We start from the raw sequence: 26,701 nt of genomic DNA, 5'->3' as shown, positions 1-26,701 counted from the left end.
TGTCAAAGATCTCATCAAATATACTATTTCTGAAATGTTGGCAGATTTCCAACCTTCAAGTAAGCGTAAAAGGTCAGTTAAAAATTTACCTTGTGAGGCTAGGATTCCTGTTGATAATCCTGTTGTGTCTTCAGAAGGAGAAGTTTACTCTGATGATGAAAAATCTTCTTCTGATGTTGAACCTGATTTATCCTTTTTTTTCAAAGTTGAACCTGTTTGTTCTCTTTAAAAAGAGGTTTTGCTTAATTTAGGGGTTAAAGAATCTAAAGGTTCTGAGGATTTGCCTTTTAACCATTTAGACCATTTGCATTTTAACCATTCAGTCTTTAAGACTGTTGCTAAAACCCTTGATGTTTTTCCTATTCCAGATGCTGTCTCTGTAATAGTTTCTAAGGAATGGTCTAAGCCAGGTAATTCTTTTAATCCTTCTGCAAGGTTTAAGAAGTTATATTCCTTACCTCTAATATTGAACTGTACTAGACTCTCCATAAAGTAGAGTATTAAGATAATTGTTAAAACATGTCCTTGCCAGTTCTTTCTAAGCTTTATGTCTTATATCCTGCTCTGCTGGAACAGTGTGTAAATCCAGACTTTTAGCTCTTTCGTTTCAGGGAAAACAATTGTTTGGTTTTGATTTGGATTCTATCATTTCTACTGTTACTGGAGGTAAAGGGACTTTTCTTCTTCAGAAAAAGTAGTCCAAGGATAAATCTAAAGCCTCCAATAATTTTTGTTCCTTTTGTCAGAACAAGGAACAGAAAGTAGATTCTTCCTCTCAGAAGCAAAGCACCTCTTGCCAAGTCTGGAGGCATAGTGCTATCTGAAACAAACGAAAGCAAGTCAAAAAATCCACCCCTACTTCCAAGTCTGCATGAATATGAGACCCCTGATCTAGAAGTTCTGCTAGGGGGCAGGTTATGCCTTTTTCAGGAGGCTTGGTTTCAGTCTTTTCAAGATGCCTAAATATAGTTTATTAGGGTTATTGGATAGGTTTCAGAACAAGGCCTCTGTGTAATGTTCCAAGGAATCCCTTGAAGGTTCAAGCCTTTTTTACAGTTAGTTTCAGATCTAGAAACTATGGGAGTGATTGCTCCATTTGCTTTGCCAGAACAGAGGATGGGATTTTATTCATATCTCTTCATTGTTCCAAAGAAGGAAGTACATTTCAGATCATTTCTGGCTCTGAAAGCTCTGAACAATTTTTTAGAATCCCTACATTCAAAATGAAAACTATTTGGACTATTCAGCCTTTTGTTTAGCAAGTTAGTTTATGTCCACAATAGATCTAAAGAATGCTTATCTTCATGTTCCAATTTACATGAACATTACCAGTTTCTGAGGTTTGCCTTTATAGACAAGCCATTTGATCTGGCTATAGCTTCAAGAATGTTCACAAAGGTTCTAGGTGCCCTATTGTCTGTGGCAGATCTCAGGGTATTGCAATGTTTCCTTACGTGGACAATATCTTGGATCAAGCTCCATCTTTTCCTTTAGCAGAATCTCACACCAATAACATGGTTAGGAGATCAATTTTTCAAAGAGTTCTTTGGTGCCTCAGACAAGGGTTACAATTCTGGGGTTTCAAAAATATTCAGTCTCCATGAGTCTATCTTTAACAGATCAAAGAAGGCTAAAATTGGTGTCAGCCTGTCTGAGGCTTCAGTCTCACTCTTTTCCCTCTTTGTATGGAAGTACTGGGTCTTATGATTGTAGCTGCAGATGCAATTATCTCTGCTTAATTTCACATGAGACCTCTTCAGCTTTGAATGCTTCATCAGTTGTGCAGGGATCATACTCACACGTCTGCATTGCACCTCACTTATACTACCAGCGCACATTTGCATGTTCTGGTATTACTAAGTTGAGTGCAAATATCACTTCTGCAGAAGCGATATTTTGCTCTCAACTTGTAAGCTGCCCCTTTGAAGGTTTTGATTCTTTTGGCTATCTCTTCTGCTAGAAAAGTTTCTGAATTGTCTGCTCTTTCTTGTGATACTTCTTATCTTTTTTTTTAATAATGATAAGGCAGCCTTAAATGGACAGTAAAGTTCAAATTAAACTGTCATGATTCAGATAGGGCATGTCATTTTAAACAATGTTCCAATTTCCTTTTATTATTCAATTTGATTTGTTCTCTTTGTATGCTTAGTTGAAAGCTAAACGTATGTAGGCTCATATGCGAATTTCATAGCCCTTTAAGGCCGCCTCTGATTTGAATGCATTTGACAGTTTTTTACAGCTATAGGATGTTAGTTCTCGTGTGTCATATAGATAATTGTGCTCATGCACGTGGAGTTATTTAAGAGTCACCACTAATTGCTTAAAAAGCAAGTCTGTCAAAAGATCTGAGAAAAGGGGAAAGTCTGCAGAAGCTTAGATATAAGGTCATCACAGAGGTAAAAGGTAAATTAATATAACAGTGTTAGTTATGCAAAACTGGGGAGTGGTAAATAAAGAGATTATCTTTTTAAACAATAACATTTTTGGTGTCCCTTTAAGGACTACATTTGATTTATTGCATAAAGTTGTGTCCTCAGTCAATATCAGTCAGGAAATTGTTGTCCCTTCTTTGTTTTCTAATCCCAAGAATGCTTCAGAGAGATCTTTGCATAATTTGGATGCCGTTAGAGCATTGAAGTAGTATATTGATGCCAGTGACGTGCGGTGACCTCAGAGGCTGGTGAGGCACTGGCTATACACTGGAGAAACACATATATGAACCCAATAGAAGTAGCTCAAATTTACAATTAAATTAGCAGGTTGCACAATGATGATTAGCATTCTTTACAACATATGCATACAGGTAAGAAACAAATTAAATTCTCATTATATAGGAAAATGCAGATCCACTATTTATACTCATTCAACACAAATGAAAATATATAGTGCAAGGTTTTACCTTCCCAAAGGCAGAACTTTTTTCTCTGTGGTAAAATGGAAACATTTTCTGCAGGTCACTTTGAAATTAAATTAAGTTGTAAAATTAGGCAGTTACATAAAAGCATTATTTCTATATCGCTGTCCTCAATTACCCCCAACAGGGCAGGTTAGCAATATAGCTGATCCAGTGCACAGGTGAAATAATCAGCTAATAAGTGAGAGCAGGTTAGTAACCATGGTGTTACTGATCAGCTGATTACTTCACCTGTGCACTGGTTCAGCTATAATAAAAACCTGACATGATTGATTTCTCAAGGTTAACTTGGTTAAATATCTGCCCCTAATTTGCTATATCACATAACAAGTGCAAAGTTTTAACAAGTGTAACTTTATGACAGTTGTCTGTGGACTAAATCTCAGACTGGCTCCTCCAAATAAGGCAAAAGATAGTTGGAGTTTGGCTACTGAAAACTGATTGCAGTAAAAAGTATGTCTGGCTTCTAAATTTAAAAAAATGTTTTGTTTCCTAACAAAGAGACACCATTAGAGGTACGGTGAAAAAGACCATAACTAATTATCGTAACTAAAACTTATACTAATAATATACACACCCAGATGTACATTATATATCACTCCCTAACTGTAATAATTCTACATATCCATTTTAAGGGACATGGATTTTTAATAATAGCATAAGGGCTTCCTCCATACATTGCCTCATTAATTTCCCATTCATTCAGTGAGCTTATCCTAATGTTTTTCTGGTAAGATCCTGGATCAGTTCACAACTAAGTTTAATAGTATAGCTCAGCTAGATATATATAGAACGCATGACCCATGTGTATATAATATAAAAGCAAGTATTTTTACGTGTCAAATCAAATGACCTTTACAAATTTGGATAAAATTACATGGCATCTCTACCAATAGGACTAACAAAAAATGTTTTAGGGTAATCTATGTATTGTGTGTTTAGAGGTAGATAGGGCTCCATTTACTATTGGCCACATGGCTTCCAGGTCCTTCCAAAGAGATAGATAGCTATCCAGGTCCCTCCAAAGAGATGGTGGCGCAGAATGGGACAAAAAAAGTTTGGACATTTTTCTCATTTATCCTGAGCACTAACCATAAAAAAAACACACTTGAGAAGAAAGATGTCTTTCATGCTGCTGTATTTGATTTCCCTTTCTGGATCCCTGCAGTGTCATTTTGAAAGTCCCCAGCATGTGCCCACTGCAGAATCCATTTCTGGTACACATTCCGCCCTGAGCTCCAGGTTGCACATACAACCACAGACACACAATACACATTGACACAAACACATACACTCACAGGTATACAAACATAGACATGCACACACATACACACTCACAGGTATACACACATAGACATGCACACACATACACACTCACAGGTATACACACAGAGACATGCACACACATACACACTCACAGGTATACACACATAGACATGCACATTGCAGACACATACACATACATGCACATTGCAGACACATACACACACAGACATGCAGACACACACACACAGACATGCAGACACACACACAGACATGCAGACACACACACAGACATGCAGACACACACACAGAAATGCAGACACACAGACATGCACACACACATAGACACAGACATGCACAGTCCACACACAAAGATACACACATGGACAAGCACACACACAAAGATACACACATAGACAAGCACAAACAGGTATACACACACAGGTATACACAGTCACACACAAATACAGACCCACACTACACATACATGAAGGCACATACACACATAGACACATATAAACACATAGACATATACACACAGATAAATACATACAGAAACATGCACACAGACACAAAGGCATATACACAACATTTAAACATGCATACAAACACATACATGTACATTTTGCCATTTTGCTATATGTTACATTTCATGCAGCATAGAGATCTAGAGCACAATAAAAAAAACACATGCACTAATATTTAGCCATGCAGTTTATTTAACCCTGCTCCTGCTCTGGAATGCATTCTTAGCACAGACGCCTGCTCTGGAATGCATTCTTAGCACAGACGCTGTAAATAACACTGAGCAGACCCTATCTTTACACTGCCCTGCTAACTGTGTGTTCAAGCTGACAAGAGGGTTGCTGGCCTGAATAAAAATGATGATTGCACATTATTTTACAGGCTGCTGACTCAGAACAAAACAATGCTCACTGCCTGGGTGCTGGGATCATGCCGTTTGGGTGGACTGCTCACATCAATCAAACAGATGCAGCAGTCAGTCAACAAGCCGCTCACTCCCTGACCTTTCCTTACAGTGTGTCACTCTTTGAACTCAACTGGCTCAGTCTGGCTGGAGGACCAAGTAAATTAATATGAGCATCAGCACAATCGGACCAGTGTGGGAATTTCTAATTACAGGAAGCAACAGGGCGATAGTTCATAGTTACTGCTTGTAATATGCAACAAGCTGAAGCCAGAGACAGTAATATTATAAAAACTTCTGAGTCCCTCAGTCCCCACTCCTCCAGGCAGCACAGAGCCACTACGGTAGCACACACAGTCCTGTCCAGGCTCAGGACAAACCTCACCTCCTAAACACAGCCACAAGAACTATCTAGGCACTGCAGACTGTGGCAGACTAGGCAGCACGCAGAGCAGCTCAGCAACTCCCCGGCTCCACAACACTGAGTCGCTTCCCGCCAGTCTGTCTCTCTGCACGCGCGACGTCACAAGCGGTCACATGACCCACCTGTCATTCAGCAGCCCAGCAGGCACGCCTCCCCACAGTGCTGCTGAATGCTGATTGGGTCAAGTGAACTAGCTCATCATGGAGGCGGTTTTGAGAACCGCCTCCATTGGAGCTTGTAGAGGACCCGGCGAGTCACCAGTAGGTGGCGCAGTATCTAAGTGAGCAGACTCAACACTTTGATCCATGTTGCGCAATTAAATGGATGGCAGCGGACTGGCTCACTGCCTCCTAATTGCGCAACATTGGATGTTACTTCACTTTTGCAGCGCAAACGCACAACGCAGTGTAAGTTCAACGCACATTACAGTTACTACTGGAAATAAAGTAATTACCAATCGCCATGGGGGGGGGGTACCCTTGGGATGTAGGTGGGAGTGCCCAAAAATTAAAAAAATAAAAACCACTTTTTTTTTTTTAATTAAATATTATTTTAAATCTTTTTTTTTTTCCTCATTGGACAGGGGAGGCACTGCCTCCCCTGCCTCCTATTACTGCACATCACTGATTGATGCTATTAAGAATTTCAGACAAACTTCTTACTCTAGAAAGGAAGTAATAAGGTAAGCATAAAATATGTTTTTTCATGCCCATGACACCACTTAAAAAGGCTCTGGAATATTATTTATCTTACTTCCTTTTGCTGTGGTCAATTAGAACCAGATACTAACAAGCTCCTGCACATATCAGCCAATCAATGTGCAGCATCTAGAATGACAGGGCTCTGTATTCCACAGAGTGCACTTCAGCCTCTGAGAGGGGAGTGGTAATACTACAATTGTCAGAGTAAGCATATGGGGAAAAGCAGAAAAATAAATAATAAAAACGTTTAAATGAAGCATAAATAAACATTTGATGTAGAATTACATTTGGAGTTTATTGTCCCTTTAAACAGCTTTAATTTGCTGCCAAAAATTTTAACATGTTTAACTGGTACACTCTTATGTGCATAGAATTATTTTCTTAAGAGGTAAAGTACATGAAAAGGGGACAAAATAAATCAAGAAAATATTTTTACTATGCATAACTACAGTTTCAATGTGTTTACTGTCTCTTTACGTTTATCAGACTTCTTTTAACTGATACCTCATGACTTGGATTACTCTTGTCATGCACTTTTTACAGAAATATCAGTTATGCCTCTAGACTGAGAACTTAGTGCTTGAAGGCCTAAGGGGCAAGTAGTTATTATTTATATTTTTTGTGAGCAATCTATATCACCTATAAACCTTTTATCTTCAGTTGTCATTTAATCAATGACACCTTCTGATGTATTTTTCATAATGTTTAGCAGTCTCCACACCCCATGCTCAGCACCAGGGTCATTATATAATATAGACACAAGTTATGGGAAAAATAGAGTCCAAATTTCAATGTGTTGAAACTAATAGGCTAAATTATATTATGTCACAACTATTTGCAAATAACTTTTATAATCTGTATGTATTAAACCAGTTTGTCACTAATCACTTTTATTTGAAACTAGTTGGAGCAATGCCAGCATTAATTGTACTCATGGCCTATAGCTAACCTAATTCTTGTATAAGTATGGTAAGAACTATACCGGTATTTCTATTTCTAGTAAAATGGTATCAAATTACCATTGGTATCAAAACAGACTATAAACATAATTAGTTGGTGCCACTTGAATTGCACATTGCATTTGTTTAAAAAAAAAGTCCCTATAGACTTAAGAGAAACTCAAAAAACATAATTTATTCTTACCTGATAAATTAATTTCTTTCTTGGTAGTGAGACTCCGCAATCCTTACACTTGGGAATTACATCACCTGGCCACTAGGAGGAGGCGAAGACACCCTACCAGATCTTTCATATATCCATCCTACTTCCCCTTCCCTCCCAGTAGTACTTAAAGCCAATAAAAGAAAAAAGAAGGAAAGACAGTAGGGCAAAGAGGTGCAAACTAGGACTGCCGAAAACATGTACTACAATGTTTGGGTGGGTTCGTGGACTCTCACTACCAAGAAATAAATGAATTTATCAGGTAAGAATAAATTGTTTTCTTTCTAATGGTAATGAGAGTCCATGATCCTTACACTTGGGAACCAATACCCAAGCTGAGAAGTCCATGAAATAAATGGGTGGGAAAAGGTAAGACAGGCACCTAAGAACTAAGCACCACAGCCCTAACAACCTTTCTACCAAAAGCAGTCTCCAGTGAGGCAAACACAAAAAAATGATAACATTTTGTAAACATGACAAGAAGATGAGTGGAATGAGCAATAATTCTAACCAGTGGATCTTGGTAAGTTTCCAAGTAGGCTTCACGAATGAAACTTGTTCTGATGAAAGGAACAAAAAGAAAAGACCACCAGGTTCCCCCTTTTTTCTGGTCTTTTTATCCTAAAGTAATAAAGCACGGTTGCCACTTGTTACCGTAGAAAAAATGGAATCCGAACCTAGGCCAAATAAAATGTTACCTTTAAAAGCCAAAGTTTAAAGTCTGGATTTTTAAACCATGTGCGCCTACCAAGACTTAAGCCAAAGTGCACTGTGAGACAGTACCACCAAAGCTGAATGCTTGGCATTAACACAGACAATCTGACTGATGGGAGGATACTTTAGAGACTAAACCTTACAGAGTATCACACCAAAAAGCTGATACCCCAGCAACTGCTACAATGCTCACTGCGGGCTGAAACATTAGGCCTCCCTGTAGAAAAGCCTTTCTTAAAGGGACAGCCAAGTCCAAAAAAAACTTTCATGATTCAAATAGGTCATGTAATTTTAAACAACTTTTCAATTTACTTTTATCACCGATTTTGCTTTGTTCTCTTGGTATTCTAAGTTGAAAGCTAAACCTAGGAGGTTCATATGCTTATTTCTTAGACCTTGAAGGCCACCTCTAATCTAAATGCATTTTTATCATTTTTCACCACTAGTGGGCGTTAGTTCATGTGTTTCATATAGATAACATTGAGCTCATGCACGTGAATTTACAGAGGAGTGAGCATTGATTGGCTAAAATGCAAGTCTGTCGAAAGAACTAAAATAAGGGGGCAGTCTGCAGAGGCATAGATACAAAGTAATTACAGAGGTAACGTGAATTATTATAACTGTGTTGGTTATGCAAAACTGGGGAATGGGTAATTAAGGTATTATCTATCTTTTAAAACAACAACAATTCTGGTGTTGACTGTCCCTTTAAGTAACCCTTAAGATTCCTGTCCATGGACTCTTTAAAGAACGTACTCTTCTTTAAAGGAATAGTTGTTCTCTTGGCCAGAGCAGAAATTGCATCATCCACCTTAGGTATAGTGCCCCATAACTCCACACTGATCTCATTGATAGGAAAACATTTTTTGAAAGTCACAGCTGGAGTAAACGGTTCCCCTTGGTTTGTCCCATTCCTTGGTAATAATCTTATTATAGGGTACCGGAAACATCTCAGGGGAGCCGAACCTGGGCCTGAAAATAAGATCTAACTTATGTACAGGTTTTTCGTCCCCATTCTTCGAGTCCTGAACCCCTAAAGTTTTTAAAACTTCCTTTAAAAGAAAACGCAAGTGTTCCATTTTAAATTGAAAAGTCACCTCCTCTGGTTCCTTGTCTGATTCTGAGGAAGATTCATTAACATATACCTCTCCCTCTGATAAGGAAGATAAACCCTCTAAATCAGAGCCCTGAACCTATCTGAGTACTTTGTGTCTCAGAGCCACAGTGTTTAACCTTTATCTTAGGTTTACTTACTGGCGGCAAAGATTCCAGAGCCTCAGACACTGCCACTTGTAACAAAGCCTTAAACCCCTCTGAAAAATCAGGTGCATCTGATTAACTTGTACAACTGGATTATTCACAGTTAGAGGTGAACTGGGCGAAGGAGAATGAGATTGTAGTACAACTGTTAAACAAACATTGCATAATTGAGCAGGAGGACATACTATTATTACCTCCTTACATAATAAACATTTATTTGTGGAAATAATAATGTTGGTAGATATCCCCTTAGAAACTGTATGTATAATCTTAGCCCTCCCAGTTTGCTCCATGTTAGTGGGGTAGAAAGAGATCTAAATATATACAGTGTAACTGAAACAAATCACTGCAATACCTTTCTAAGGAAACCACAAAGGAATTATCACTTAATTGTGTTACTTAACTGAATTAAGTGCCAGTCTAATGTACAGATTCCAAACATTTTAGTATATGCTGCAGTAATACCAGTGACTGTAAAACCTTCCTGAACAGTGACAACAGCACGGTGTAGGCATGCTGAACCGCTCTGATCTGAGAACCTCAGCTGACTGCGCTCCACTGTGCACCAGAGCTCCGAATGGCCCAAAAATAGCACTCCTTCCTCACTATGGAGGAATAAGAAGAAAAGCCCCCATGGCATCCACTGCTGATTTCTAGACAAAGTGTTTTGGTCATAGATCTCGTGACTGGAGCGCTGTGGATGCAGACGAATAGCATTAAAATGAAATGGAAGATCCCCATGATAAAAATTTCACACACAGCCCCTTGTCACCCCAGTACTAGAGAACATAATAAAATCCTTAGAGCAGGTTGACTAAATTTGGGTAATAAGGTGGATGCCACAACAAACCCTCATTGTGGTTACTGTGCTCGTACCCCCCATGCATGGATAAGAATGATACCCTTGTCCACGGAGTGCTGGTGATCTGTGGTTGTCACTGACAAACCAAATGATCCGTGTGCTGTCACTGACAGTCTTAGGCTTTATTTAGAGAAATCATCTTTGTGATCAGAATTTGATGAGGCTTGGGAACTTCCCAGCAACATCCAAATCTGCTGTGAAAGTGGCTCCACCAAGGAGAACTATAAGCCACAGTCTTCCAATAAATAACCCTCTCTTCTGGGAACTATCCACTGAGGGTATGATAGAATTTTTCTTCTAACACCTCTCTCTGCCTTTACGAGGCAAAGAACTACTGGGAGGGAAGGGGAAGTAGAATGGATATATGAATGCTCTGGTAGGGTGTTTTGCCTCCTCCTGGTGGCCAGGTGATGTAATTCCTAAGTGTAAGGATCTTGGACTCTCACTTCCATTAGAAAGAAATAACACAGAGGTTAAAAAAGAAAACAAAACAAAAAACACCCTCACAGTCACTTAAATTACAAACAAAAATCTAATATTTTTAAATAAAATATGTAGAAAAACATTCTATGAAATGCTCAATCATATATAAAAGAAATATCCTAGAGAGAACTTCCATAATTTTTTAATTTTTAACTTGAATTGAGCATTTCTTACAATAGGTAATAATGCACACTATCATACAATAGGTAATAATGCACACTATCATACAATAGGTAATACTGCACACTATCATACAATAGGTAATAATGCACACTATCATACAATAGGTAATAATGCACACTATCATACAATAGGTAATAATGCACACTATCATACAATAGGTAATAATGCACACTATCATACAATAGGTAATAATGCACACTATCATACAATAGGTAATAATGCACACTATCATACAATAGGTAATAATGCACACTATCATAGTGTTTCAGTAAATACTAGAGTTCATTTTTACATTTTCAATCTTAACTATGAATTAACTATTGCCTGGATTCTATGACACCCAAAGCTTTCTTTGCCTTCAGATAATCTAATACTATTGTTATATAAATACTTTGGGAATTCATTTGACCAATAATCCTCATGGGAATCCTCAAAGTCAAGTAATAAACCGGTTATGTATCTGCTGAGCGTTCCTTTAGCTATAAAAATGGATCGAGCTATGGAGTGTTTTTACAGCTTGATGGTAATAAAGTGATTTATTAAGTGTTATATTTCTGATGTACCCCCCCCCCCCCAAAGCAAATCAAATAAGAAAAGACTGTGTGTATACAATAAGAAAATCTCTGTCATTGTATACCCCTATCTCTGTAACCAGTGTTATGGAACTTTGCGGCGCTATACAAATAAATAATAATAACAAGAAGAGCAAATAGACTTACCTGGATTTTAAAATAAATATTTGGTACAAATTTGGATTGGTGAGGTCCTACATCTTAAACTTGGACTGGGCGATGGGTTGAGATTAATTTACAGCTCAAATATCAATCTATTTGGCAAATTTGACATTTAAACTTTTCAAATACAGACACTAAAACATAGATATTTGCCTTTTTCATATAAGGAGCCACATTGACCAATAAAAATGTATACTTCTATATAAAAGTAAATACAAAATTCAAGCAACATATATAGTAAAATCTAAAAATCCATACAGATGCTGAAACATATACTTTAATTATACATTTCAGAATGGGACATTTTTAGAGAAGTGAAGCGCACGATGTGTTGCAAATCACAGAGGTCCAAAGTGCCTCACTTTCCCTCCAGAAGTTCTCCCAAGCCGTATCAATGGTCTGGTTTTCTGAGAACTGCCTGACTGTGCTCAGGATCTGCCCTACCTCAAACATATAATGTTGAGGCCCACTCATATCTTTCACAGTCCCCCCCACTCCCAACTGACTCTCTGACCCAATATGACTTAGCTCCTGGGTTGCAACGGTTCCATCCCAGGATCTCATTAACTCAGCCCCCAGCCTCTAAATCCTAGAGAATCTTCTAAGTTCTTTATGTGGAGAAAATTGCAGAGCCTCTAACTATAAGGATGCAGTATGGTCTAATATGGGAGCCTGTTGTCTCTCCTACTGCACTAAAGTCCCTATACATGTCCTATTTTAACAATGTAAAACCAGGGACCACTCAGGCAATCCATTGGAACACAACCCCAACTGACTATTTCTTTGTCTTGTTGTCCCTCCTCTCCCTTAGGACCCCTGCTCGAAATGCAGAGATAGGTCCATGTAAAACTTTAAAAATATAAAATGATCTGCCCCTGGTTTGTTTAACCCTACCTCATACCTCCCGGTCCCAAGTATAACAAGTTGTAAATGGTTAGAAGTTTGTTGAAGGGATCTGAAACCAAGTATGGAAGGAGTATACTTATAAACTTGTTAATGATCTGGTAAATTAAAACAAAATGTAGAGGTGTAGTAAACTTACACAAAGCTTCAAGGTTGCTTAATTTGGAAACATAATTTTATTTCTCCAAACAGTCTGGTGATCCCTTAGATTTGCTATGTACCAGTGAGAGAAATCTGATTTATTTGTTACACTGTGATTATGCTTTGGAAAACTACCATATGTGTTAGTGATGTCAGGAGTGACCAAAAGGTAAAAAGTGGGATTTTGTCAGTAGGTCTTTTGTTATGTAGAATGTTCAGGTATTTCCCATTACTGTATTCCCTAAACAAATTGTGTTTTTAATAACAAAAGTTAAAAATAAAAACATGAAAATGCATTTTGTACAAGTATCTTTAACACCAATAAAATCTAAAGTGAAAAAAATGATATTTTGTAGGCGGAGATTATGTTTCACCACAAAAAAAATACAAAAAAAAAATATATAAATAAATATTGGGAGAAAATGCAGACAAAGGGGCATATTTATCAATGTGCGAACGGACATGATACGGAGTAGCGTATCATGTCCGCTGCACATCGATATATGCCGACAGCATACGCTGTCAGCATTTATCATTGCACCAGCAGTTCTTGTGAACTGCTGGTGCAATGCCGCCCCCTGCAGATTTGCGGCCAATCGGCCACTAGCAGGGGGTGTCAATCAACCCGATCGTATTCGATCTGGTTGATTTCTGTCCGCGGCCTCAGAGCAGGCGTACAAGTTATGAAGCAGCGGTCTTTAAACAAGGGGCATCAAGCTCCATACGTAGCTTGAGAAATATGCCCCAAAATGTCCTAATGTTCAGAATGTGTACAACTTGATGACCGTGACAAACTACATACAACAGTTTAGTATGGGCCTATAGGATGAAGGATTGGAAAATATATTTCAGGATAACCCATAACATTTTTTAAATTGAGGTGACTATTTTGTCTTAGTGTTTTAAATGCAATATTAACAGTTTTAAAGTCCCAAGTCCATTTAAAGTATCCCATGTAATATTAAAGGAAATGCTATTGTCCTCTTTTGCATTTGTCTGTTAGAACATAACACACAATTAGACGAACCTCCTTTTTATCTGTGACCATTTTTATAGACAGGATTCCATTTGACAGCTTAATAGGAGATGTAGCAGAAGAATTGGGGCCTGCTTTTCTCTATGGCCTGGTCAGATCCGCCAGACCTCGCTGAATACAGAGAGCAATACGCTCACCGTATTCAGCATTGCACCAGCAGCTCACAAGAGCTGCTGGTGCAATGCCGCCCCCTGCAGACTCACGGCCAATAGGACGCCAGCAGGGGGTGTCAATCAACCTGATCGTACTCGATCGGGTTGAATTCCGGCGATGTATGTCCGCCTGCTCAGAGCAGGCGGACAGGTTATGGAGCAGCGGTCTTTGTGACCACTGCTTCATAACTGCTGTTTCTGGCGAGCATGGGGGGGCATCAAGCTCCATATGGAGCTTGATAGATAGGCCCCTATCTCTGGATGTGAAAGAGAGATGCATTGATATGAATTTTGATAATTAGGTACTTAAAGGGACACTAAACCCAATTTTTTTATTTAATTATTCAGATAGAGCATGCAATTTTAAGCAACTTTCTAATTTATTCCTATTATCAATTTTTCTTCGTTCTCTTGCTATCTTTATTTAATAAGCAGGAATATGAAGCTTAGGAGCCGGCCCATTTTTGGTCCAGAACTTGGGTTACGCTTGCTTATGGGTTAGCCAAATGTAGCCCCCAATAAGCAATCCCTATCCAGGGTGATGAACCTAGCTGGCTCCTAAGCTTTTTAAATAAAGATAGCAAGAGAACAAAGAAAAATTGATAATAGGAGTAAATTAGAAAGTTGTTTAAAATTGCATGCGCTATCTGAATTATGAACGAAAAAATTTGGGTTTAGTGTCCCTTCAACCTAAAAATATGAAAACATTTTTTAATTAAAGTTGTTAATTTATTTCTAATTTTATCATTTGTGACTACATTATATGTTAAATTAAACCATAAGTAACAATAATTTTGATTAAGTAAAATTAAACTTAATGTGCATTTGACCAGGACTGATTTAGGAATGGTCTATAAAACTTACATTTCAATCGGGCGGCACTCCCTGTAATCGCTGCAGATCTGGCAAGTAGCTTGACTGGCAGAGTTGATTTTACCCGTCTCACCAGAGGCACTGACACACGAGGGCGTTTAATTGGTACAGTTCGAGGGGCAGGGGACACTCTTCCTCTGTATTCAAACAGCCTGTCAGAGAAACGATCAGTAATATATGAGAAGACAAGAAGGGAATTACCTAAGATATATTTACTAAAGTACGAGGTTTATCAGTGAAAGAAATCAGTGAAAATTCTAGGCTAATCTCACATAGTAAATTAATCTAATAGGGTAATATGCCATTGCAGTTTGAAAGTAAAATTACTTATTTTAGAAGAACATTTTATTATTTAAGTAAAAAAGTAATACAAAAAAATAAATAAATCTGTGTTTCCCTCCTGAAAATTGGTTAAGGGGACAGTCTACTCCAGAATTTGTATTGTTGAAAAAGATAGTTAATCCCTTTATTACCCATTCCCCAGTTTTGCATAACTAACACAGTTATTTTAATGAACTTTTTACCTCTGTGATTACCTTGTATCTAAGCCTCTGCAGACTGCCCCCTTATTTCAGTTTCTTTGACAGACTTGCATTTTAGCCAATCAGTGCTGACTCATAAATAACTCCATGGGGGAGAGCGCACTGGGATAAGAGGTGGCCTTCAAGGGCTTAGAAATTAGCATATGAGCCTACCTAGGTTTAGCTTTCAACAAAGAATATCAAGAGAACAAAGCAAATTTGATGATAAAAGTAAATTGGAAAGTTGTTTAAAATTGCATGCCCTATCTGAATCATGAAAGTTTAATTTTGACTAGACTGTCCTTTCAAACACAGTCAAAATCTCTTAGCAAGAGCAAACCCGCGCTGTTTCAAATAAGGATATGGTTTATGAGTAAATTGTCTTACATGTGATGCTGTTAAGCATAGCCTTAACAACCTGCCTCATTTAGGCCTGATGGGAAAAGGATTGTCAGACCCATGAAAAATAGCTCTCTTCACACTTTCGCTACCGGGAATTTCAGAGAAAAACTTGCCCAAAATACCGGAGAATTTTTTTTATAATTCATGCCACCATTTCACTGCCAAATGCGATCATATAAAAAAAAAAAGTCCAAAAGATAACAGAGACGCCACTGAATAGGCAAAGGATGACAGTTCTTGTACCTCTAGTTAAGTGCCAAGGTCTCCACAGTGCTGTGTGTTGGATCATCTTTATGGTATATCATATAGGTAAGATTATTTCAGAATGTGTTGAATGTTTTTTTGAAACATCCTTTCAATAGTTCCCCCTATACCTCCATTCAATCATTATAAAGTAAAGTTTCACTTTGACATAGAGTAGTAAAGGGTTAAGTGGGAGTGCATTGTGTAATTAATTGTAACCAATGATGAATCAGCATTTGGTTTTTAAACTCTGTTGACGTTTGCTGTCAGGTCTATGATTACGACAGTCTAGCTAAAACGCGTTAGACCAGTCAACGGCCTTGTTTTTTCCTGTGTATATTTTAAAGATGAACGAATAAAGCAGATTTTTTATCCACACATTTTATTTTGGAACTCTGTTTTTTTTATTTTTGTCCAGTATTGAATACTGGGATTGCGAGGAGTCCCTCTTCTACCAGGAGTTCCTTCTCCCTTTTTTCCTGGCACCTGTGTGTATATTACAAGCTCTGTTAACTGCTATTTTTCACAGCTGGGCTGCTTTTTCTTCAGAGGAACTCTCTCTTATTGGCCACCACAGCACAGTACGCTCTACGATATCCGTTGATTGACCGTGGAGGGAGGAGTGTGGTCATATGTATTTACCTCCCAGCGGGTCTACGGGGTGAATGTTCACTGGCGGCATCTTCGTTAATGAGTAGAGATTGCTTCAGTCTAAAGTGAAGAGTGTTCTGCCTGTCTGATGGAAGTATAGGAAGGCTACCAGTATGCAGTGGTGAACTTTTTGGTGAGTTGTATACTCATTACAGCTATATTTGATCATTGTTTGTATCAAGTAACAGGTTGCTTTAAAAACATAAATTGGCAGACTTTGTATCCATTGTGACTAGGACTTTGTGTGTGTTTTTGCAAATAAGACAGTCTGGGAGAATTTGGAGCTTTTCAGCTAGCTTACCTCAGCTCATTGCTGCTTTGAAACCTTATGATCACAGCCACTTGGTTATCATTCACTACCGGTATTGAGTGTGATTAAAACACTTGACAGGAACACAGTTTAAAACCCTTACAGAAGCACTTCAGGGTAATTTTATTAAAATGATATAAAACTTTTCCACTTGAACAATAATACACAGGGAATCTCTTTTTCTCACTGTATCGATAAGTGAAGTATCAATTTCCTTGATGTGACTTTGAAATGGGATGAAAGTGGTAATATTTTTTATATCACTTTATTTAAAGAAGTGGATTCTAACAGTTATATTAATAGAAAAAGTAACCATCATCCTAAATTGTTAGACAATAAACCCTTTAGTCAATTTTGAGGAATTAGACAAAATTGTTCAAAAGAGAGTTATTTTCTAAATGAATGTGATATTTTGGAAAAGAGATTTTTAGATAAGGGATATGATGCAAAATCTATTAGAAATTGTAGGGACAGAGCACTGGCATTGAATAGGGAATCTCTACTAAAAAATGAAAAAAAAACCTTATAAATTCAGTCCCTAAATTTATTACCAAATGTAATAATAATTTGAAAAAAATCACTAATGTCCTAGAAAAATATTGGCGTATTTTATATAATGATCCGATATTAAAAGATATTATTGGAGATAGAACGGTTTGTGTATTTAAAAGGGCATCTAATTTAAAAAAACTTCATAGCTCCCAGTAAAGTGGTGTCTACTAAAATAAATAAACCATTGAAAATTTCTAGTAATAAGGGGAAATCAAAAATATTTTTAGGACAAATTAATGGTATCTATAAATGTAGTAAATCCAGATGTGGTATGTGCAGCTATATTGACCATAGATGTTTGGAATTTAAATCTAACCAAACAAGAGAGAGATTTTCTATCAAATCTAGGATGAGTTGTGATAGCTGTTATGTTATATATCTAATTTAATGTATTTGTAGTGTACAATATTGTGGACATACGAGTAAAACAGTTAGAACGATATGGGGTGAACACTTAAGAAACATTAAGAACAAGTTTCTTAAACATAGTGTATCCCAACATAGTGTATCTTAATATGGGGGGGGGGGGGGGGGGGGATTTATATTTACAATTAAAGCAATAGAATTTATTCAATGCTCCACTCAATATAATAGATTTATAAGTTTAAGATAAAGTGAGACTTTTTTAAACTTGCATTTGAAAACTCTACATCTAGATGGTTTAAATGAGTGTGGATTTGGCTGCATTTAATTGAACAGTGTTTAGTACATTATTTATTTGTGTAATTTAGTTGTTGATTTGGACACTAGTTATTTTCTTATGTTGTGGGGTAAAAATAATAATCACTTATATCATATATTACATTTCACATTATAGCGTCTTTTATAAGTAGAGGTACACTAACGTATTATCATATTATTTATGTTGCAAGGGGAATATATTTACTAGTTATATTTATTTACAGTCTCAGTTTTCAGGAGAATAGATTGATTTTATGTATACAATTTATCCATTTTTGACACATTGGGTTTTGAAGCATATGTATCATTATATGTATCATTATTAGTTTGTGTATTGTTATACATTTTATGTCCACTAGATGGTGCCATTTCATAACTAAATAACTTTAATTCCTTAGTGCCAAGACCTATTTTTCCCATCAGAACAAAGTTTATATGTAAACAAATAAGTAAAAAAATTGAAATCACGGGATCGTACATACAATCACGTGATTTCAATGATGGGATCGGGTCTTTTCCCCTCTACCCACACTCAACTCCACCATCTTAGGTACTGGCAGACAGTCTGCCAGTATGCAGTTTAGAGCATTGTTTAATTATTTTTTTCCTGCAGTGTAGTTATCCCTCCTTAACCATCCCAGTACCTAATTTATAGATATTTTAATTTTATTTTCATATATATATATTTTAAATTCTAAACTGTAGTGGTCCTTCCATCTCCCCCTTCCGGGAATATTTACATATGGCACCCCACCCCCAACCCATTCCACCCCTTTTCTGTAGTGCAACACCCCATCCCTCCCTTCAATTTTTTTTTCTGTAGCATAAGTATCACTGTCCGTAACGATCTTGCATCTGCCTTCATATGGTAATGGAACACCGTTACCATATGAAGACAGATGCCTGCAGCTCTGAACAGCATATGTTATCCGGTACTATGGGCATTTTGATTCAGATAGAACCTGCTGTTTTAAGAGACTTTACAATTTACTTCCATTATCAAATTTTGCACACTTTCAGGCACCAGCTCCTTCTTAGCATGTGCACAAATTCACAGTGTATATGTATACTAGTCTTGGCTGATGTCACATGATACAAGGGGCTGCTGGGAAATGGGGAAAAATCTACTGCTTATGTGAAATTCAGAATAAGTATTTTTGCATTGTCTATTTATTAAGCACTTGCTAATTATGCAATTCTTCTGTATTTAGTGGCCTTTTAAGTCTCGAAATCTGTGTGTCTGGTGATATTTTATAAAAAAAAATTGTCTGCCCCTATGAGTGATGTTGTGCCTTCCATAGGAAACAACAGGGATTGCTGCCTGATCAAAAATATACCCACATCACCATTTAAGGGACAGATTACAAGTGGTGTGCTATTTCGCACTTATGCTCGAATGTAAACTTTGCTAGAAGTAGTAAGCTTTTTGAGTGCGTTGTGTACCACGCATATTAAATTATTCCCTCCCCATACAAATCAATGGAGAGCACAGAAGAAAAAAACCTAACACCTATCTTTCACGCGTGAACCAGACAGGAGTTATTCATATTTCACATTCCAATGTTCTTCACATACAGAACAATGTAATTTTTTTTATTGTAAATACATATATATATATATATATATATATATATTGTATTTACCTATACCTGGATATCTATTCCTATAGATATATAGGTATAGATATCTATTTTACATTAACATTTTCACATATGTATAGAAATATATATTTAACAATAAAAAAAATTCTCTGTGATCGGGTTGAATTCTCTGTGATCGGGTTGAATTCCGGCGATGTGTGTCCGCCTGCTCAGAGCAGGCGGACAAGGTTAAGGAGCAGCAGTCCTGCAGGCTCGCCAGAAACACGGGGCATCAAGATCCATTCGGAGCTTGATAGATAGGCCCCATTGCCATTAATGTCTAAACCGTTGACAACAAAAGTGAGTACACCACTAAGTGGAAATGTCCAAATTGGGCCCAATTAGCTATTTTCCCTCCTTGGTGTCATGTGACTTGTTAGTGTTACATGGTCTCAGGTGTGAATGGGGAGCAGCTGTGTTAAATTTGGTGTTATCGCTCTCAGACTCTCTCATACTGGTCACTGGAAGTTCAACATGGCACCTCATGGCAAAGAACTCTCTGAGGATCTGAAGAAAAGAATTGTTGCTCTACATAAAGATGTTCTAGGCTATAAGAAGATTACCAAGACCCTGAAACTGAGCTGCAGCACAGTGGGCAAGTCCATACAGCGGTTTCACAGGACAGGTTCCACTCAGAACAGGCCACGCCATGGTCGACCAAAGAAGTTGAGTGCACGTGCTTAGCATCATATCCAGAGGTTGTCTTTTGGGAAATAGACGTATGAGTGCTGCCAGCATTGCTACAGAGGTTGAAGGGGTCAGCCTCTCAGTGCTCAGACCATACGCCGCACACTGCATCAAATTGGTCTGCATGGCTGTTGTCCCATAAGGAAGCCTCTTCTAAAAATGATGCACAAGAAACCTCGCAAACAGTTTGCTGAAGACAAGCAGACTAAGGACATGGATTACTGGAACCATGTCCTGTGGTTCGATGAGACCAAGGTAAACTTATTTGGTTCAGATGGTGTTAAGCATGTGTGGTGGAAACCAGGTGAGGAGTACAAAGACAAGTGGGGCATCCGCAAACTGAAGGTGGGGAAGCACAAGGTCTCTAACATCCACCAGCTCTGTGATGTCGTCATGGAGGAAGTGGCGTGTTTAGGCTTTGTGCTGCCCTAGGCACTCAAAATTCTGCTGCCCCTTACACCCCTCCCCCCCATACTGCCCAGGTTTTAGACCCTTTTGGCAATGCTATTTTTTTTTGTCAGGGTGTAACGTGACTTTTTTTCTTTATTACATTTTTTAAATGTTTGGGGGGGGGGGCGGGAATCAACTTTTTTTTTTAGCTATTACTCTTTTACATGGATGACAGAATATTTTGGAGGAAAGTGTCCCTCTACCCTTTATTTGGAGAAATGAGCAACAGGAAAAAGTAAATGAAAGCATAGGGTGGTAAAGCATTAGAGTGATATATTCTGCTCTATTGGAAAAAAAACTGTTGTAGTCATGCTTGTTATTTTTAAACATACAACAGCAAATAAAAATGAATGTAAAAAAAGCCCTCTACTTTTACTTGTTTACGCTAGTAAGAGGTAAAGCCTTAAAGGCCTGGGCAGTGGGAAGTTAAATGCACTGTGTGTTTTAAAAAGTATCCTACATATCACTAGTGTAATGTTCAACATCCCCTAGTTGCCTTATTCATCTATATATCTATTAAGGCTAATATAATAGGGATGCTCAACAGATTTGTTGTGCATAGCCTTTACAGTGGTGCAGAGTAGGGGTGAGGTGGTGTAGGAAGCAGGTTCCGTTGCTGTGGGAAGTCAGTGCTGAGGTACAGTCCATGGTGCAGCTTACTTTGATCTCCTCGTAGAAATCTGACTCAGTGTCAGCGCTTCTGTATTTTCCTTTGGCTGCGTGTCATGAGTGGGGTGGTGGAGAGCACAGGAGCGCTGCTGACTTCTTGTCTGGTGTGCTCCCTGGTAACACTTCCCCCTCCTTCTAGCGTGCTGCTTCCAGGTTAGTGCTCTGCACAACCCCGGGTAGGAACTGCAGCTACAGGTCCTACTTGAGGGAGAGAGCACTTGAGGGCGGCATTTCCATGCAGAGCTAGTTGCAGAGTTACAGTATATGATCTCCTCGCAAACATGTGACACTGTGCTCCGCTGTTGCCTCCCTGGGTAGGAACTGCAGCAGCAGGTCCTATCTTGAGGGAGGGAGCAGCGTTAGGTGGACTTGAAACATGTGGGGGTCAGGAGGGTCGGGGCACTAAGAAATGGACTAATTAGTAATACTTGATGTGAGTGTTGCCGTGCTTACTAACAACCCCGGCCCATGGTTTTCTCCTACGGGTATTTAATTCAAGGCTCCTACTCTGCCGCTTCCCATAGAGCCTGCAGAAAGTGCAGCCCCCTCCAATCTGCCGCCCTAGGCCCGTGCCTTGTTGGTCTAGGCCATAATACGTCCCTGCATGGAGGAGTGGAAGAGGACTCCAGTGGCAACCTGTGAAGCTCTGGTGAACTCCATGCCCAAGAGGGTTAAGGCAGTGCTGGAAAATAATGGTGGCCATACAAAATATTGACACTTTGGACATTTCCACTTATATACAGGCTGTACACTCACTACTTTACATTGTAAAGTGTCCTTTCTTCAGTGTTGTCACATGAAAAGATGTAATAAAATATTTACAAAAATGTAGGGGTGTATTCACTTTTGTGAGATACTGTATATGTATTTATGTATGTCAAAATAGTAGTTTGCATGTATGTCAAAATGGCAGTTTGCATGTATGACAAAATAGCAGTTTGCATGTATGACAAAATAGTAGTTTGCATGTATGACAAAATAGCAGTTTGCATGTATGACAAAATAGCAGTTTGCATGTATGACAAAATAGCAGTTTGCATGTATGACAAAATAGTAGTTTGCATGTATGACAAAATAGTAGTTTGCATGTATGACAAAATAGTAGTTTGCATGTATGACAAAATAGTAGTTTACATGTATGACAAAATAGTAGTTTGCATGTATGACAAAATAGTAGTTTGCATGTATGTCAAAATAGCAGTTTACATGTATGACAAAATAGCATCTTGCATGTGTGACAAAATAGTAGTTTGTATGTGTGACAAAATAGTAGTTTGCATGTGTGACAAAATAGTAGTTTGCATGTGTGACAAAATAGTAGTTTGCATGTGTGACAAAATAAAAGTTTGCATGTGTGACAAAATAACAGTTTGCATGTGTGACAAAATAACAGTTTGCATGTGTGCAAAATAACAGTTTGCATGTGTGACAAAATAGTAGTTTGCATGTGTGATAAAATAACAGTTTGCATGTGTGACAAAATAGCAGTTTGCATGTGTGACAAAATAGTAGTTTGCATGTGTGACAAAATAGCAGTTTGCATGTGTTTTCATTACAAAAGAGCACTTCATTTTGTTTTTGTTGTATTTTTATTATATCTTTTATTTTACTATTTAATGCTAACCAATTCACTAAATACAGTGGGCGCGATCCGATATACGTCGTAGTTTGCGACGCAAGCGAGGGAATCCGCGTTGCCCGCAGTTTCAGCTCGCAACTCGAGCTATCCAATATACAGCGTCGTCAGATGCTAACGTGCCGTAAGTCTGATAAACCAGCGATGTCCAGAAATCTGCGTAAGTACAAATTTCTGGCGTCGCCAGTGACTTGTGCCACGTTAGAAACTGCCGGCGCCTACAAAACTTGACTAAAGTATGAAATCACCCGCACTGTCTAACACGCCTCCTAAACATAGCCCGACACGTCTAACCCTCTATCCGCTATCCCCCCTCACTATCCTAACAATAAAAAAAGTTATTAACCCCTAAACCGCCACTCCCGTACCCCGCCGCCAGCTATATTAAATCTATAACCCCCTAATGTGAGCCCCTACCCCGCCGCCATCTACCTTACCTACCCCCTAAAGTGAGCCCCTACCCGTCGCCATCTATTTTAAAATTATTAACCCCTAATTTAATCCCCCTACCCCGCCGCCATCTATATTAAATTATTTAACCCCTAAAATACCAAACTATCCCTACCACTAAACCTAAGTCTAACCCTACAAATAGCCCTGAAAAGGGCTTTTTGCGTGGCATTACCCCAAAGTAAACTGCTCTTTTGCCAGCCCTTAAAAGGGCTTTTGGCGGGGCTTTGTCACAAAGTAATAAGCTCTTTTGCCTACAATCTAAATCCCCCTACACTGCTGCCACCTATAATAAATGTATTAACCCCTAATCTAATCCCCCTACACCGCCGCCAGCTATATTAACTATATTAACCCTAATTATATTAGGGTTAATATAGTTAATATAATTATTATATGATATATATTAACTATATTAACCCTAATTATATTAGGGTTAATATAGTTAATATCGTTATTATATATATATTAAGTATAATAACCCTATCTAACTCTAACATCCCTAACTAAACTCTTATTAAAATAAATCTAATATTAATATTATTAATGAAAATATTCCTATTTAAATATAAATACTTACCTATAAAATAAACCCTAAGATAGCTTAATTAATAATTACATTGTAGCTATTTTAGGGTTTATATTTATTTTACAGGTAACTTGGTATTTATTTTAACTAGGTATAATAGCTATTAAATAGTTAATAACTATTTAATAGCTACCTAGTTAAAATAATTACCAATTTACCTGTAAAATAAATCCTAATCTAAGTTACGAATACACCTACACTATCAATAAATTAAATAAACTACAAATATCTATCTAAAAATACAATTAAATAAACTAAACTAAATTACAAAAAAAAACAAAACACTAAATTACAAAAAATAAAAAAAAGATTACAAGATTTTTAAGCAAATTACACCTATTCTAAGCCCCCTAATAAAATAATAAACCCCCAAAATAAAAAAATGCCCTACCCTATTCTAAATTAAACAAGTTCAAAGCTCTTTTACCTTACCAGCCCTTAAAAGGGCCTTTTGCCGGGCATGCCCCAAAGAAAACTGCTCTTTTGCCTGAAAAAAAAACCACAACACCCCCCCAACATTACAACCCACCACCCACATACCCCTATTCTAAACCCACCCAAACCCCCCTTAAAAAAACCTAACACTACCCCCCTGAAGATCTCCCTAACTTGTCTTCACCCAACGGGGCTGAACTCCTCATCCGATCCGGGCGATGTCTTTATCCAAGAGGCAAAGAAGAAATCTTCATCCCTGCGATGTCTTTATCCAAGCGGCAAAGAAGAAATCTTCATCCCGGCGATGTCTTTATCCAAGCGGCAGCAAAGTCTTCTTCCATCCGGCAGCATCTTCCATCAAGTGGCATCTTCAATCTTCTTTCTTCGCTCCGCCGACGCGGAGCATCCATCCCGGCCGACGACTGAATGACGAATGAGGTACCTTTAAATGACGTCATCCAAGATGGCGTCCGTCGAATTCTGATTGGCTGATAGGATTCTATCAGCCAATCGGAATTAAGGTAGAAAAATCTGATTCAAGTTCAATCCGATTGGCTGAACCAATCGGAATTCGACGGACGCCATCTTGGATGACATCATTTAAAGGTACCCCATTCGTCGTTCAGTCGTCGGCCGGGATGGATGCTCCGCGTCGGCGGAGCGAAGAAAGAAGATTGAAGATGCCGCTTGATGGAAGATGCTGCCGGATGGAAGAAGACTTTGCTGCCGCTTGGATAAAGACATCGCCGGGATGAAGATTTCTTCTTTGCCGCTTGGATAAAGACATCGCCGGGATGAAGATTTCTTCTTTGCCGCTTGGATAAAGACATCGCCCGGATCGGATGAGGAGTTCGGCCCGGTTGGGTGAAGACAAGGTAGGGAGATCTTCAGGGGAGTAGTGTTAGGTTTTTTTAAGGGGGGTTTGGGTGGATTTAGAATAGGGGTATGTGGGTGGTGGGTTGTAATGTTGGGGGGGGGGGGGGGGTGTTGTGTTTATTTTTCCAGGCAAAAGAGCAGTTTTCTTTGGGGCATGCCCAGCAAAAGGCCCTTTTAAGGGCTGGTAAGGTAAAAGAGCTTTGAACTTGTTTAATTTAGAATAGGGTAGGGCATTTTTTTATTTTGGGGGTTTATTATTTTATTAGGGGGCTTAGAATAGGTGTAATTAGCTTAAAAATCTTGTAATCTTTTTTTTATTTTTTGTAATTTAGTGGTTTTTTTTTTGTAATTTAGTTTAGTTTATTTAATTGTATTTTTAGATAGATGTTTGTAGTTTATTTAATTTATTGATAGTGTAGGTGTATTTGTAACTTAGGTTAGGATTTATTTTACAGGTAATTGGGTAATTATTTTAACTAGGTAGCTATTAAATAGTAATAACTATTTAATAGCTATTATACCTAGTTAAAATAATTAACAATTTACCTGTAAAATAAATATAAACCCTAACATAGCTACAATGTAATTATTAATTATATTGTAGCTATCTTAGGGTTTATTTTATAGGTAAGTATTTAGATTTAAATAGGAATATTTTAGTTTATAATATGAATTAGATTAATTTAATAAGAATTTAGGTAGGGGTGTTAGGGTTAGATAGAGTTAATATAGTTAATATAAATACTATAGTAACTATATTAACTATAACCCTAATATAAATAGGGTTAATATAGTTAATATATATAATGTAATAACTATATTAACTATAATATACTTAGGGTTAATATAGATAATATAGCTGGCGGCGGGGTAGGTAGATTAAATTAGGGGTTAATAATTTTAATATAGATGGTGGCAGTGTAAGGGGCTTACATTAGGGGTTAATACTATTAATATAGATGGCGGCGGTGTAGGGAGGGCAGGTTATAGGGCAAAACAGCTGTTTACTTTGGGGCAAAGCCCCGCAAAAGGCCCTTTTAAGGGCTGGTAATAGATCTTATTACTTTAGGGATATTAGATTAGGGGTTAATAATATTAATATAGCTGGCGGCGGTATAGGGGGATTAGATTAGGGGTTAATAATTTTTATATAGGTGGCGGCGGTGTAAGGGGGTAG

General features: G+C 37.9%; 1 protein-coding gene across 1 annotated transcript in view; it reads right to left on the bottom strand.

Moving 5' to 3' along the window:
• The window catches only part of RALY (RALY heterogeneous nuclear ribonucleoprotein), a 128,829-nt gene that overhangs the window by 19,628 nt on the left and 82,500 nt on the right, over positions 1–26,701 (bottom strand). The window contains 1 exon segment of the mRNA XM_053712856.1: positions 14,724–14,884. Coding sequence (XP_053568831.1) covers positions 14,724–14,884 — 161 coding nt within the window.

Source organism: Bombina bombina, chromosome 1 (assembly GCF_027579735.1).
Source record: "Bombina bombina isolate aBomBom1 chromosome 1, aBomBom1.pri, whole genome shotgun sequence".
Lineage (NCBI taxonomy): Eukaryota > Metazoa > Chordata > Amphibia > Anura > Bombinatoridae > Bombina > Bombina bombina.
This window is presented reverse-complemented; position numbering and strand designations above follow the sequence as displayed.